This window comes from Chaetodon auriga, chromosome 12 (genome assembly GCF_051107435.1).
Source record: "Chaetodon auriga isolate fChaAug3 chromosome 12, fChaAug3.hap1, whole genome shotgun sequence".
In the NCBI taxonomy this organism is placed as follows: domain Eukaryota; kingdom Metazoa; phylum Chordata; class Actinopteri; order Chaetodontiformes; family Chaetodontidae; genus Chaetodon; species Chaetodon auriga.
Window position 1 is genome coordinate 25,480,654 of NC_135085.1, and position 13,642 is coordinate 25,494,295.

The 13,642-nt window shown below is 46.0% G+C and overlaps 2 protein-coding genes across 8 annotated transcripts; one reads left to right on the top strand and one right to left on the bottom strand.

Moving 5' to 3' along the window:
* Positions 1-2,168: 2,168 nt before the first annotated feature.
* proca (protein C (inactivator of coagulation factors Va and VIIIa), a) lies at positions 2,169-6,842 on the top strand. The gene is made up of 8 exons (XM_076745575.1): positions 2,169-2,240; positions 2,683-2,840; positions 3,087-3,111; positions 4,188-4,298; positions 4,821-4,961; positions 5,357-5,475; positions 5,894-6,011; positions 6,182-6,842. Exons 1-8 carry the CDS (start codon positions 2,171-2,173, stop codon positions 6,766-6,768), a joined length of 1,329 nt encoding a protein of 442 aa, XP_076601690.1. The 5' UTR covers positions 2,169-2,170; the 3' UTR covers positions 6,769-6,842.
* A 349-nt stretch (positions 6,843-7,191) lies between these two features.
* dusp28 (dual specificity phosphatase 28) lies at positions 7,192-12,618 on the bottom strand. 7 transcript variants are annotated; one of them, XR_013077894.1, is made up of 5 exons: positions 12,335-12,618; positions 11,630-11,891; positions 10,375-10,773; positions 7,623-9,457; positions 7,192-7,581 (listed from the first exon to the last, which is right to left on the bottom strand). XR_013077894.1 is itself a non-coding variant. In XM_076745806.1 (4 exons), exons 3-4 carry the CDS (start codon positions 10,717-10,719, stop codon positions 9,368-9,370), a joined length of 435 nt encoding a protein of 144 aa, XP_076601921.1. In that variant the 5' UTR covers positions 10,720-11,287; positions 11,655-11,891; positions 12,335-12,598; the 3' UTR covers positions 7,196-9,367. The 7 variants fall into 7 exon arrangements, 4 of the variants coding, with proteins under 4 accessions (XP_076601921.1, XP_076601920.1, XP_076601919.1 ...); XR_013077893.1 differs by having other exon boundaries at positions 11,521-11,891; positions 12,335-12,598; XR_013077892.1 differs by having other exon boundaries at positions 10,375-11,891; positions 12,335-12,582.
* Between the last annotated feature and the right edge of the window lie 1,024 nt (positions 12,619-13,642).

Sequence of the window (13,642 nt, forward strand, 5' to 3'; positions counted from 1 at the left end):
ACATGACCACCCTGACACGTACATGGAGTTTCAGTCATCAATGTCACGTAGATGTGTTGGACTTTAGTTTCCTGTAAAAATGTGTGATTTGATTTCTCTGTAAATCCAGATTAACGGTTCTGAAAGTGGACCGGCGAGCTTTGCTCCCCACGGGACTCGCTCGTAGTCAGGGACGCGTCAGGGTTCAGGATTTAGTCTCCAGGGAATGAATGTAAGTCAATGCACCAAATGAGGAAGTGACAACTTTTTGTACTTCTCCTCTATTTGACTCTTGATGCCTTTCAATCACACAGGTGTTCAAGTCTTCATACTCTCTCTCTCTCTCTCTCTGTGTGTGTGTGTGTGTGTGTGTGTGTGTGTGTGTGTGTGTGTGTGTGTGTGGATTTTCTTGCGTCCTCCTGGCTGCTTGTCAGCCGTCTGCAGCTCAGACGCTGTCAACTGGTGGATCGTGTGTTCTTCCTGCTCTCATATGTGACTGTTTGATCCAAACACACATCCTGATCTGATACCTAAATGTTAAGTGAATATAAATCTAACAGCTATCGACTCTAAATCTGAAGCATCTTCTTTTTCTCTACTTGAAGTTTACCTGGAGGACGTGAGGTGAGGCGGGCAGGTGGAGGTGAGATGTGTCCCCCTGCTGGATTTGTCTGGAACGACAACAACACAGAAGCCACAGTGATGCTCTCCTCCACCTGCAGCTCAGTGCAGACATGTTTCACTGAAGAGAAGCTGCTTGCTGACGCGGTTTTTTGCTCTTTGTTTGTGATAATTAGCATGAAAGTTAGCGAATGTGTGCACGTTGTCAAGCTTTAGTGTCTTCGCTGCCTTTGTTGGCACGTTACTGTGCGTCTCAGCACGTTAGCACCACCTGATGGTCAGTTGAACAGTGTGTAGTACTGGCAGGAGTGTGCGTGTGTGTGTGTGTGTGTGTGTGTGTGTGTGTGTGTGTGTGTGTGTGCATGTGTGTGTGTGTGTGTGTGTGTGTGTGTGTGTGTGTGAAGCATCACTCCAGGTTTGACAGAAGTCAGTATGAAGTAATGTCACAATACCACAATTCTACTTCAACTGTTCTTAAGTAATTCAGTACAAGGACACAGAAACTGCCCTCGAGGCCTGTTCCAATACCAAAAACAAAAAAGAAAAGAAGTGTTTTTTTAACAATCTTTATACAAACACGTTTGTTCAGTTAATTTTATTTATGTGGCGCGAAATCACAGCAGAAGTTGTCTCAGGACACTTTCCACACAGTCCAAACTCTTTCTAATGATAACTGTTTCCTCTGTGCTGCCCTGGATTGAAAATCTTATTGTAGATCTGTGTGTGTGTGTGTTTGTTTGTTTGTTTGTTTGTTTGTTTGTTTTGAACAGCTTCTGTACCCTCAGTGTGATCGAGGGTGTAATGAATCGTTCGTATCGTTTTACACGCGTATTGAAAAGGTTTGGACACTTTTGACGACTTTAGAAGGAACATCTTGGACTTCTGTGATCTGTCGCAGTAGTGAGTGGGTGGAGGTGTGTGTGTGTGTGTGTGTGTGTGTGTGTGTGTGTGTGTGTTGGCAGGGCTCAGCTGCAGACTGTGGACTCTCAGTAAACACTGGCCGTCAGTCATTAACGCAGCAGAAGCAGCAAACCGTCGTCTCTGTCCGCGGCCTCGATTCGTCACACGTAAGTACGAAAACGCTCCTCTGAGGTCCGGCTGTTCGGCCGTGTCTTGGTTTCGTGATGTCCGGACGGTTTTAGGACGAAGTCTCAGCTTCGCTCGAGGCTCTGCGGCCCCTGTCGTTCAGGTGGTGGGGTCAAAGGTCGTCGAGGTTCAAACATGGCTGTGTGTGTTTGGAGGCCTCGGTGTTGTCGGATGAAAATGATCAATACTGTAGAAATGTTTTCCTGACGCAGCGAGTCGATCACATATTCAATCAGAACAAAGTTTCCAGGATGTAAAATGGCGTGACTGTGATTCTCTCGTCCCGTCTCGTCTCCAGCTCGTCCAGAGTTCGTCTGTCTTCATCCTGCTTCACTTTGGTGAGTTCACATTAACCATCATTCAGATGTGGATTATTAATGTTAATGTGTGCATCAGAGTTTTTGCTCCTCTGGAGACGCTGAGGGGACGACACGATTGGCTCCTCTCTGCTCACGTCTCATTGGCTGCAGGTTTGACTGAGGCCATGTCCCGCCTCGTCCTGTGTGTGCCCGTCATCGCGGCTCTGTGGTCGGCGTCAGCGCTCAGCCTGTCAGGTCGGATGAACGTTTGATCTTTGTGTCTTGTTTGAAACGTCCTGATTGGTTTGTTTGTTTTTTTTCGTGAATCCATCACTGAAAACGAGCCTGAAGTTCTTTGAACAGCCAGTTTCAAACCACCGATTTACTCATTCAGCATGATTAAAACTTCCGAAACATCTCAGCTAAAGACTTTAGTAATATGTAACCTGTTTGCAAGGTAAATCTGAAGCACGGTCCAATCAAGAGCAATCGTCTTTGTAAACAGGAAGTCGCTGTAGTATCACAAGCTGGCAAGAAAATACAATTTGAGAGGCTCAAAAGCTGTATTTTGTAAATGTAAGTCCTTATTTTCATGCACTGTGTGTGATTCGCTGTGAGAGCTGCAGGATTCAACTCAGTAAAGCTCCAGGTTTGACGTCCTCTGCGTGTCTGCCGGATTCTCTCGTCTTCTGTTCAGTGTTCTCGGACCGTCCGGACGCTCACATGCTGCTCCGCTCCCGTCGGGCCAACTCCTTCCTGGAGGAGCTCAAACCTGCTTCGATGGAGCGTGAATGTGTGGAGGAAAAATGTGACTTTGAAGAAGCCAGAGAGATTTTCCAAACCAGGGAAGCGACGGTAAGATGCTTCCTGTGAGCGTGTGCAGCCAGCATGGCGGCGTTGTGCACGTCGTGTCGCGTCATTTCAAACTGATGCGTCTGCAGGTTGGTTTCAGTTCATGTTTTGATGCGCTGCAGCCTCGTGGAGATGTTTGTCAGCTGTTCAGTGTGCTCTCTGATGCTCCAGGTTCAAAATAAATCCTCGCTGTTACAGAAGAGGAAAAGTCCAGTTTCATCTCTCACTTGTTGTTTTGTGTGTTTGCAGCTGGAGTTCTGGACGGTGTACACAGGTATGAGACCATGAACCGCTTGAAGTGCTTCAGAACGTCTAAATTCAGAGACATTCACAGACATTAAAAACATGAACGAAGCTTGAACAATTCTGAAGTTAAAACTGATTTCTTACATTATTAACAGAGCTGAGACTTTAAAATGTCCCTGTGACAGTTTCCATCTTTGTCAGCTGATGGAGGGAACGTCCAGGAAAACGTCGCTCAGCCAGCAGCTGGAAATATCACCACTGTCAGAAGTTTGAATAGGTTGTTTGCAGTCACGTGACATTAAACTCAGATGGAGGTCAGGAAGTGGAAACCACAATCTCGAGTCGTTCTGCTCTAGAAATCAAATGAAAACAGACAAAAGTCTGGAGGCAAACAACCTTCTTGTTAGCAGTTGGTCCATGACCTCGGTACCAAAGTGCTCTGGATGACGGTCGTTTGGTTTTTCAAGGGCGTGTAGCTTTTAATGTCCTGTGGATTAACCGAGCAGCAAACGTGGTGCTGAATGCTGATGTTTACATTACAGTCGTTTGCTCGGTTAAAGACGTGGATCATCTCGGTACCTTATTTACGTTCAGCTGTCTTAAGTGAAACTGTTAACGCTAAATTAACAAGTATTTGTCGTGTTTCTTGTAGCTGTCACTTTAAATCTGTCACCACAGATTTAAAACCATAGCTAATGTTACACCATTTCCACCATTAGCCGACTCGGCTCCTCCCGACCGCAGACGGTTAACGACATTTTTTCTGGCGTTTTTCAGCCAATTTCTTGCATTTTTCACCCCTATGAACAACAACCTTTGGTACTCAATAAAAGCTTTTCTTTGAGCAACTGTAAACAACACAAAACATCTGCATTTTGAGTGTGTTGAAGTGCTTCCTGCCCTCCATCTGCGAACAAGCTATTAAAAGTCTAGTTTTTCCCCCTAAGCTGCTCGTAATGACGTTTTAAAGGTCTAATGTGAACATGGCCGATTATGACGTGTTTCATGCATTCTGTCAGTCACTATGGCTCAACAGACCGGGCTGTGCTGCAGCACCTGCAGAGCATTGTGGGAAGTGTATTCATGTTGAGCTGACTGTTTCAGATGGGAACCAGTGTCACTCCAACCTGTGTGTTCACGGAGCCTGTGTGGATCTGTACCAGGGTTACGCCTGCCGCTGTAAGCACGGCTACGAGGGAAGATACTGCGATCAGCGTGAGTCTGGACCACCAACAGACTGTCAGTGTGATCCTCTGACATCTCTGAAGGAACATTTCAAAAGTCAATCAACACTTCCCAGATGGTGGCGCTAATGCACTATTTTACCTTTCAACAACATTGACTGTATTTCCAGAAACCTTTGTCTGAAGTTTTTGGTGTTTTCGGTGTGAATGTCAGACGAAAACCACACGAAAACCTGAAAATCAGCAAAAATATTTGGACGTTTGAGAGAGAGACTTCAAACGTTTTACACCGTGCTAAAGAAAGACTTTCTCTTTATGTTGGAGGAAGTTTTTAAATGATAAAAAAGCCTCTGTTGATGTACCACTTCACAAAATCTGACGCAGACAGTGATTAGAAAGTTTGTCAGTTTATAAAAGTGAGTCTTTAAAGAGGTTCAAAAGAGGAAGAAATGAGGGAACGTTTAGTTCCAATGAATTTTCTGTCCGTCGGCCGATCGATCGCACTGCGGTGTAAACGTGAAGCTAACGGTGGGTGTCGTCTGCTGCCGTCCAGCTCTGACAGCCACTAACTGCTCCGTGAATAACGGCGGCTGTGACCACGACTGCTGGGAGAGTGAGGACGGCCTGACGAGGAGCTGCAGCTGCGTGAGCGGATACAAGCTGCACGACAACTCCAGGAAGTGCGAGCCCACAGGTGAGAAAACAGGTGACGTTTCTGCATCGGCTGCAGATGTGAGGTGAGCTGCTGGATGGATGGAGGCGTTTTCCTCGTTTCATACTCAAACATCTCAGCTGAGCCTCCGAGTCCACTAACAGACCTAATTTGTGGGCACAAATGAGCAAATCGTGCTCTCAAATCACTTCATTTGTGCTTTTAAATTACAGTTTTTACACACAAATTAGTGATTCACGCTGTAAAGTGCACAAAGGTCTTAATTTATGCACGTCAGGAAGTGAGATTTCAGGTTGTTCAGAGCCGAGCACTCAGTGTTAGCAGCAGGCGAGCAGGACGAACAGCGACAGATTAAATGTTGTTTTAAGACTTCCTGTAAGTTTACCTACTACAACCTCTGTCCACTTCCACGGCAGGTCCGTCGTCCTGCGGTCAGCTGCTGATCGGCAGGTCGTCGTACACCAAGCCCATGGACGGCCTGCTGCCTTGGATGGTGGGAGGGGAGGTGGGGAAGAAGGGGGAGAGTCCCTGGCAGGTAACTGACTTTTACTGTTGCCGATCCTCTGAGCTGACTGAGAAACTCACCTGCAGCTGAGACAAAACAGTCCAGGATCAGCGGGCGGGACGAGCCGACAGGAAAAAATGTGACAAATCGGTCAGTTTTCTAGATGATGAACGCACGTCGACACGGAAACCTCCTGTGACCTCCCACAGAGAGAGGCAGGCGGTGTCGTTCCCCATCATGCGACACAGAGGCCAATCAAAGCGAGTTAGCTCACCTGAAGGTCGTCACCCTGTAACAGCTTGATTTCACAAAGATTTATTGGTGTTTAAAGGTGATGTCTGGACCTGTGTGCACCAATCAGCCGTGATCCCTCAGTAGACGTTTTCTGTAAAAAGCTTTGACTTTTACTTGTCTAAAAATGTCCTCTGTCATGTGTTTTTGTGCACAGGTGCTGTTACTGAACGCCAGAGGACGTTTCCACTGCGGAGGCGTCCTCGTCGATGAGAGCTGGGTCCTGACCGCCGCTCACTGCCTCGACAGCAGCCTGAGATTCAGAGTGCGGCTGGGTGAGTTTTCTCTCTGCAGACTACAAACACTGAGACAACAACTGAAGTTTCCCTCCAAAGTCACAGCAGCAGGTCTTTAAACTCGAGGAAACACGTCCACGTCCTGAAGATTCCTGCAGGTTTACACATTTCCCACCTCCACTAACGGCTCCTGTGATCTGTCTCCTCAGGCGACTACGAGCGTCTCAGAGACGAAGGTACCGAGGTGACGCTGAGGGTCGTCGAAACCTTCAAACACCCGGACTACAACAGCAGGACTGTGGACAATGACATCGCCCTGCTGCGGCTGGAGACCCCCGCCCCCTTCTCCGACTACATCGTCCCCATTTGCCTGCCGGGACGCAAAATGGCCGAGCAGGTGCTTCACCTGAACGGCACCCTCACCGTGGTGACCGGCTGGGGCAAAGACGACCTGGACAGCTCCCAGTTCAGCTCGGCACTCAACGTCATCAAAGTCCCGCTGGTCAGTCGCGACATCTGCGCCCGCCAGATGTCCCATAATATCTCGAATAATGTCCTCTGCGCTGGGGTCCTTGGACAGAGGATGGACGCCTGTGAGGGGGACAGCGGCGGACCGATGGTCACTGTGTACCAAGACACCTGGTTCCTGATCGGCCTGGTGTCCTGGGGGGAGGGCTGCGGCAGGGAGGACAAGCTGGGCATCTACACCAAAGTGTCCAACTACAACGAGTGGATCGACAGAGTGCGTGAAGACTGGGACAAACGCCAACATCCACGAGGACCCCCACCTGTATGAACCACCTCCGCCCACCGCGGGTGATCCAGTCTGGTCTGTCAAACCCACTTTAAGGCCGCTCAGTGCAGCAGAGATGTAACACACTTTATAAATAAACTGATTCTGACTCAAGACGCTTCGTTTCCTTTGTCACCTCAGCGAGCGCCGTGACAGGTCGTACAGGTGAGCGTTCAGAGCTCAGCAGCTATTGGCTGGACTGGCATGAAATTTGTCTCAGGCGTTGTATGTTCACCTGAGGATGAATCCGACAGACGGATGAGATCCTCTGACCATTGGTCGAGAGTCTGAAGCCCCTCCCACCACCTCCTCAGTGGTGGGAGGGGCTTGTCGCAGGCCCTTCAAAGTTTTGATTGGAAACGAGAATCGCCTCTCAAAACATTGTGGGATAACAGCCAATGAGGACTGAGCAGAGGAAAGCTCGCTAGTTGAAAACTGAAAATTCAGTGTCGTCGTCACGTCACTGACGACCAAGCTGTGATTGGTCAGGGACATTAATCAGCTGATGTGACGACGACAGTGAACGCAGCCGCAGCGAGTCGACGTGATTGAATATTGATCGAATGTTCAGAAATTATTTGACAAAGCTGATCACTGAGTGATGAAGACAACTTTATTTCATTTTAACTGGAACACAGACGGCAGCACAGCAGCATCGTGATGCATTCAATGTGCCTAAGAGCTGCAGGTACGTTTCAGCTTCAGACTCAAACACAAACAGCTTCATGGAGACACTCAGCTTAAATTATTGCTTTTAATTCAGATCTAAATGGCAGCACCACAAAATGAAGAAGACACACCTGAGATTCTCTCTCTCTCACACACACACACACACACACACACACACACACACACACACACACACACACCTGAAGTGCACGTGTGTGTGTTCATGTATCAACATCCAGTCAATGGACAGATAAAAGTGAAACCTGAACCGAGTCCTCGTCATTCACTTTCATTGTTTTGTGATCCTTCGCTGAACGTTTGAAACTCGCTGCTCATCAAACTCTCAAAGACTTCACTGTCTTCAACGTTACAACAAGTGTTTCTTACTTTTCTTCCTGTTTTAAACCTGAGTTTTATTTACAAAGTCCAGAACAGTTTAAGACATTTGATAGCTTGTTTGAATAAATAAATAAAATAAATAAACATTAAGAGGAAACCCATGAAACCCAGATGAGCTCTGGTCTGAAGGCTTAAATTCTAGTACTTTTTCAGTTACTCTGACTGATGAGGTCTGTTCAGGTTTGGTTTCAGGAGCGATGGCGACATGTGGAACTATATTTATTCCATTTCTTGAACTTCAATACACTTATTTAAATCTAACACGCAGCTGTTCTGAAAGTTGTGCTTTACTTGGTAGCGCTAAAGGCTAAAGACGTGGCCACCTGTCAAAGGCAATCTTTGGCTGTAGCTGCTGTTAGCTCGTTAGCTCAGTCAGCTGTGCAGCTAGCTGCTCTGTTAGCAGACTAGATTCTGCCCTGACAGAAGGGGATTGTTGATGTTTACACGGCGGACAACAGAATCCGATTAGAACCAAAAACAACCTCCCAGACCGACGGAGGCCAGTGTGACGACGGGGAAACGGAAGTAAAATAAAACTCAAAACCTGTAGGGACGGAATATTTTCACATCGAACTCTGGAGTTATTTTCACTGACTTCGACAGGTTTTCCCTGAAAATAAATAAATAAATAAATAAAAATAACATAGCATGCTTCCTGTTTCTGTGATCCTGCGACCATCAGCACTGAGGCGACCGCTAGCTGTGACGTAGCTTCAGTTTGTGACAGCTAGCTTAGCATAACGCACTCGAGCTCGAGGTACCGAACACGCCATCAGCCATTTAAAACAGGAAGCGCATCACACCTCAACGAGCCTTTTCAGAATTATTGCACCATCGGGACGATTAAGAGAAAAGCGTCTCGTCGTTATCTTTGCTTTTTGTTTCTGCTGTCTCTGCAAACCAAAGCTGAATATGAATTCTCAATAAATATTAGTGCACAGAACCTGTTTTCTGCTCTGCTGTGCTTCAGGTTTGCTGGCCCTTCTGTTAACATCTACATGTTTTACTCACCGTGAATTTGGCTCCTAACCTGCAGAATAAACTAACTTACTAACTCCTGTTATCTGCTTTTTATTCACCTTCACTGTCGCTTGTGTTTTAGCATTTTGTAACTACGTTAAGAGAAGTTCTACTGTCTAATGTTGGATTATATCTGTATATCAGCACATGTTACAGTTTACTTTATGGTCTATTCACAGTTTTTTAGTCATTTTTCATTTAGTCTCGTCTGGTTATTTGAAATTATTTGAGCTAATTGTCTTTCAGCTGCCTCGTTTGTTTTCGCCGTCTTTAAGAGATGCTGAAACTTTGGGATCAATAACAAACTCATTCTGACACGTCTCACTTTGAAAGAGTGAGACGAAGCTCGCAGACCTTCACGTCTGCTGTGTTTCACGTCAGTGTTCAGCTACAGCAGCAGAGCATGAAGGTGGATGGAGAACAATTCGTTCACCTGCTGGCTGTCATCACATCAGCAGCTTCAGGACAGCTTGGACGTTTTTGGATGTCCATCTGTCCGTCCATCCGTCCGTCCTCACCTCTTCTTCAGCTCCTGTTCGTACCTCTGCAGCTGCGACAGGAAGCCGGGGTTTGGATCGATCACGTGACGAGCCGTCTTCACTTTCTGGAAACAGAAACAGGAGCTGAGTTATCACGTCTGTCTCTGAACTCTGTCACACAAATTTCATTTTCAAGGACAAAGCACATCCAGAACGTAAGATGCATCAATGAAAGACCTTCACGCAGACTCGTGAGGACAGACGGCTCATTTTAAAACAACCGGAAGTCAAACCTCATTTTTAGCCGTTTGTGTTCAATGAGAATGAGCTGACTGTCGCGTTCGGTCGCTCCGATGCTGCTCAAGAGCACCTTGGTAATACAGACTTCAACACAGGCTCCGGTTTCAGGAGGCCAGCTGCTGCAGCGCGGATATTTCTGACCTCAGAACAGGAGGAATCTGCTTTTGACAGCAGCTCAGAGGACAGCGAGACATGTTCATGTTCTGCTGACAAAAACTGCTCTCGCTGTCCAACCAGCGGCAGGAAATGAAGCTAATAAGATCAGAAACAGCAGCTTTCACTTCATACTAATAAACAGACTGTGTGGGTGCAGCTTCCTACACACCAACATTCAGCCATAAATGATCGATGCAAAGCAGCACAGAGAGATTGAAGGTATTTTACAGCGACTCCCCAACAAAAGGAATAAAAGCTGCTACTTCAATGTGTCAAACACACGTTTAACCATGGCTTCTAAGCGCCAGAGCAGACAGAAACCTTAAACCTCCAGACTCAGACCCGCTGCTCTAACGATGAGTCCTGGTCTGTGAGACTCAGTTTCACTTCAGTGTCTCTTCTTGTTTCTTTGTACTTTGCAGTTTTGTGTGTTCTCGCTCTCACCTAAACACGACAGCGGAGGAGGAGCTCTGAGCTCACACAAAAATCAAACACAATAAACTTCAGCATCTTGCGCTCTGACTCATTTATATTGTCTTTAACTTCCTGTTCGACAGGACTGATGGACCGCGTCCTCGTCACCCACCTGCAGGGCGTCCGTCAGCGTCAGTTTGCGGTGCTTCATCAGGTAGGCGATGCAGATGGTGGCTGAGCGGCTGCGTCCGTTCTTGCAGTAGACGACGCTGCGTCCGCCACGGTTCGCTTCCTTCTGGATGGCGTCAGCACAACGGTCGAAGTGGCTGTAAAGGTCCTCGTTGGGGTCGTCGTAAACGGGGATCTGCAGCTTCTTGATGCTAGCGGCAGGAAACGGCTGCTGCTTGGACACGTTGATGCAGAGCGTCACCGCCTCCTGCTGGATGAGCTCGTCGCTGCAGGCCGAACGGGCATTACTGATGAACAGATCCTTGGTGACTTTACACAACTGCAGCATCCTGGAGAATGACCCTCGCAGGCCTCCTTACTTGTACACTGAGACTCACAGCAGCTGGTCAGACAGAGAAGCGTGTTAGCATGCAGGCTAACAATGAACTTTCCTCCAACAGACGCCTAACTTCTGCTTTCCTTAATTAATTCAGAAGTCCAGAAACATTTCAAGACCTTTGTGAACGTCTCGTAGCTGCTGCGAAGGAAAAGCGCTTTAAGTTTCAATAAAGTTTCAATAAATTTTTGCAGGAGGGAAGTTTCTTAACATCTTTATGTTGTTTTTTCTCTGGACATTTTGTCCTGTAAAAATAAATACTTATACTTTGTCTGAGTTCACTGTGAGCTCGCTTACTGAAACAGAGGAAACGAGAGAACAAGCAGAACTTTGTTTCTTTGAGCCCGTTAACTGAGATTTCACTTTATTTTAATCTCAGTCTGCTTTTATGCTGTTTTCAGTGGTTCTGTGACACTTTCATTACTGAATATGTGTTTTGTTTATCAGCACTGAACCACTGAAGCGATTAGAGGTCGTCCTGCAAAAAAACGGACCCAATTCTGCCGCAAAGCAGCATCATCTGACAGGGTGCTGCATCAGCCAATCACGTAAGATTACTTTTGTGACCTGAACGAGTGTCTGCTGCTCACCTTGTAACGAAAGATAAAATAACATCCACCGTGTTCAATCCTGTCTGACTGTGTCCCAAACATCTGTTAAACTGCACAGCTGCACTTCGCTTTTTCACACTTCTCCCAACAAACACACAAACTAGGAAATCGCCAGTAGGATGAAAATATAAAGTACACCCACGTGTGTATGAAAACGAATGATCACTGCTGTATAGAACACATGTGCCGTGGAGCCTCAGAGGCAGCGGTCAGCGAACGCCTCACCCTCTCACAAGGACAGACGGACTCACGTGCAGCTGGGGGCTGGTCTTCAGCCTCCCGCTCGCTCCAGATAAACTCTCTCTGAGGGCTTTTTTAGGGGAGTGTTTCCTGTGGGCTCCTGCTCACGGAGGACTGAAGCTTCAGGCTGATCCGGTCTGTTCAGGTCTCCCCGTGACCCCGAACTGCCCAGACCAACACTGCCGCTATATTTAAAGCGTGACAGCTGCTGCGCTCTGGGTCCTAATGCTGGTCACATCCATGGCTCACAGATGACACACGGGCAAGTGGAACCTGTGACAGTCCGAAAATAGACAAACAATGATGGTTTTAGTGCTGCTGTACTTTTTAGCCTTTTGGTTGTTTTTCCAGCTACTATCGTGTGTTTTGCTCATACTGGTCGTCTGAAAATGATCACCAGTGAAAGACAGAACCTGTTTCCAGTTAGTGGTCTCTCCTCGAGGAGATATTTCTAGATTGCGGATTTCTCAGTGAGGGTGGAGATGAAACAAACAGTGAAACAAATGTCTTTATCTGACACTCTTCATTTCGGGCTGCAGCTAATGATCATTTTGTTTGATTAGTCTAAAAATGTAGAGATTAGTGGGAAAACAGCCATCACAAGTTTCCACAGACCGGAGACATTTTGTCCACAAGACTGCTCCAAACCCCAAAACTTTCAGTTTATAATGAACAAAACAAAACGATTCATAATGTGAAAGGCAGAAAGTCCTCACCTGCTCGGTTAGCGTCGCTAGCATCGTTAGCAGGATTAGCCGCTGGAGACGCTGTTTCCTCCGCAGGTTGTCGCTGTTCAGTCAGTCGTGTCTTCAGAGCAGCTTTAAGTTACAGGAAACGTTTCATTAACTTGTTCGGTTTCGCTGAGGTGAAAAATGCGGCCATGCTTTGGACCTGAGAGTCAGAGGGACGTGAAAAGCCTCCAGCTCGCGCTCTCTGTCCGCCATGTTTGTTTACGAGCCGCAAGTGTTCCGCCGTTTTGTGTCCGTGAGATTCTGTGACCGGAAGAGCGTTTCCTCCTTCACCGGAAACGGCTTCAGTCCACACTTTCTCATCAATTTCACGTGTTGTAAAATACATTTTGTCATTTCTTCTTTATAATGTCTATTTAATTAATCTATTTATTAACATGTTTTTCTCTTAAGTTCAGTTTTGGTTCCCGAAACAAACAAACAAATGAAATAAAACGTTTCACGTACAGGAACATCCGGAACAAACAGACCTGATGGGACTATTGTGATGCATTTCAGGGCTTTTTTTTTTTTTTTTTCTTTTAAGAAAGAATTGCAGTTAAATTAATTTGAATATTAAAAAGGTTTGAGTTTGCTGAAGCTACAGTTTATGTTCGCAGCAGCCACAATAACTGAAATCATTATGACACCACTGATGAGGAGACTATGACACTGACATACAAATGTAAGCAAAATCACGTGTAAAATAATCCATTATTCACAGCCCTGTATTCACCTGTTTTAGATTGCATGAGAAGAAACAAACCAACAAAAAAAACCTTTTCTTCGTCTTTCGGTTTTTAATGTGTTCAGAAAAAATAATCTGAACAACGGAAACATGAAGAGCTGTAATTTAAGATCGTATCGTCATGACACAATGGTTTTTCTGAATTAACGATACAATAAACTGTAAATTACTATCACTGATGTGCAGTTTCCATTTTCAGTTAATCTTTGTAGAAACAAAGTGAAAGCAGCATCAGTCACACGCTCACATACAGCATCAACAACACTGACGTAAAGCACAAACATCAACACATTCTCCTCTTTTCTGAAAGACAAACAGAAAAATCTGTCAGTGATGACAAAATACAAAAACAAGTGAAGGAAGTGATTTTATTGTTGGGGTTGAAAATTCATCACACATGCAAACAGCGATGTTGAAGCCGTGTATCATCAATATTTTATTAGCAAACCAGAGAGAAGTTAACAAAAAAGAACCGAAGGAACTGAACAATCTGTGTTTCTGTAGTCTCTGTACAGGTCCAAATATACTACAATATGTACTATTATACA

What these genes read in the sequence shown, in the direction of transcription:
- proca (XM_076745575.1), top strand. Translation starts at nt 2,171, where the DNA reads ATGTCCCGCCTCGTCCTGTGTGTGCCCGTCATCGCGGCTCTGTGGTCG. An exon ending in GTCAGCGCTCAGCCTGTCAG is followed by an intron (nt 2,241 to 2,682) that starts GTCGGATGAACG and finishes TCTTCTGTTCAG; the next exon opens with TGTTCTCGGACCGTCCGGAC. An exon ending in GTTCTGGACGGTGTACACAG is followed by an intron (nt 3,112 to 4,187) that starts GTATGAGACCAT and finishes TGACTGTTTCAG; the next exon opens with ATGGGAACCAGTGTCACTCC.
- dusp28 (XM_076745806.1), bottom strand. Translation starts at nt 10,719, where the DNA reads ATGCTGCAGTTGTGTAAAGTCACCAAGGATCTGTTCATCAGTAATGCC. An exon ending in CGCTGACGGACGCCCTGCAG is followed by an intron (nt 9,458 to 10,374) that starts GTGGGTGACGAG and finishes TTCTGTTTCCAG; the next exon opens with AAAGTGAAGACGGCTCGTCA.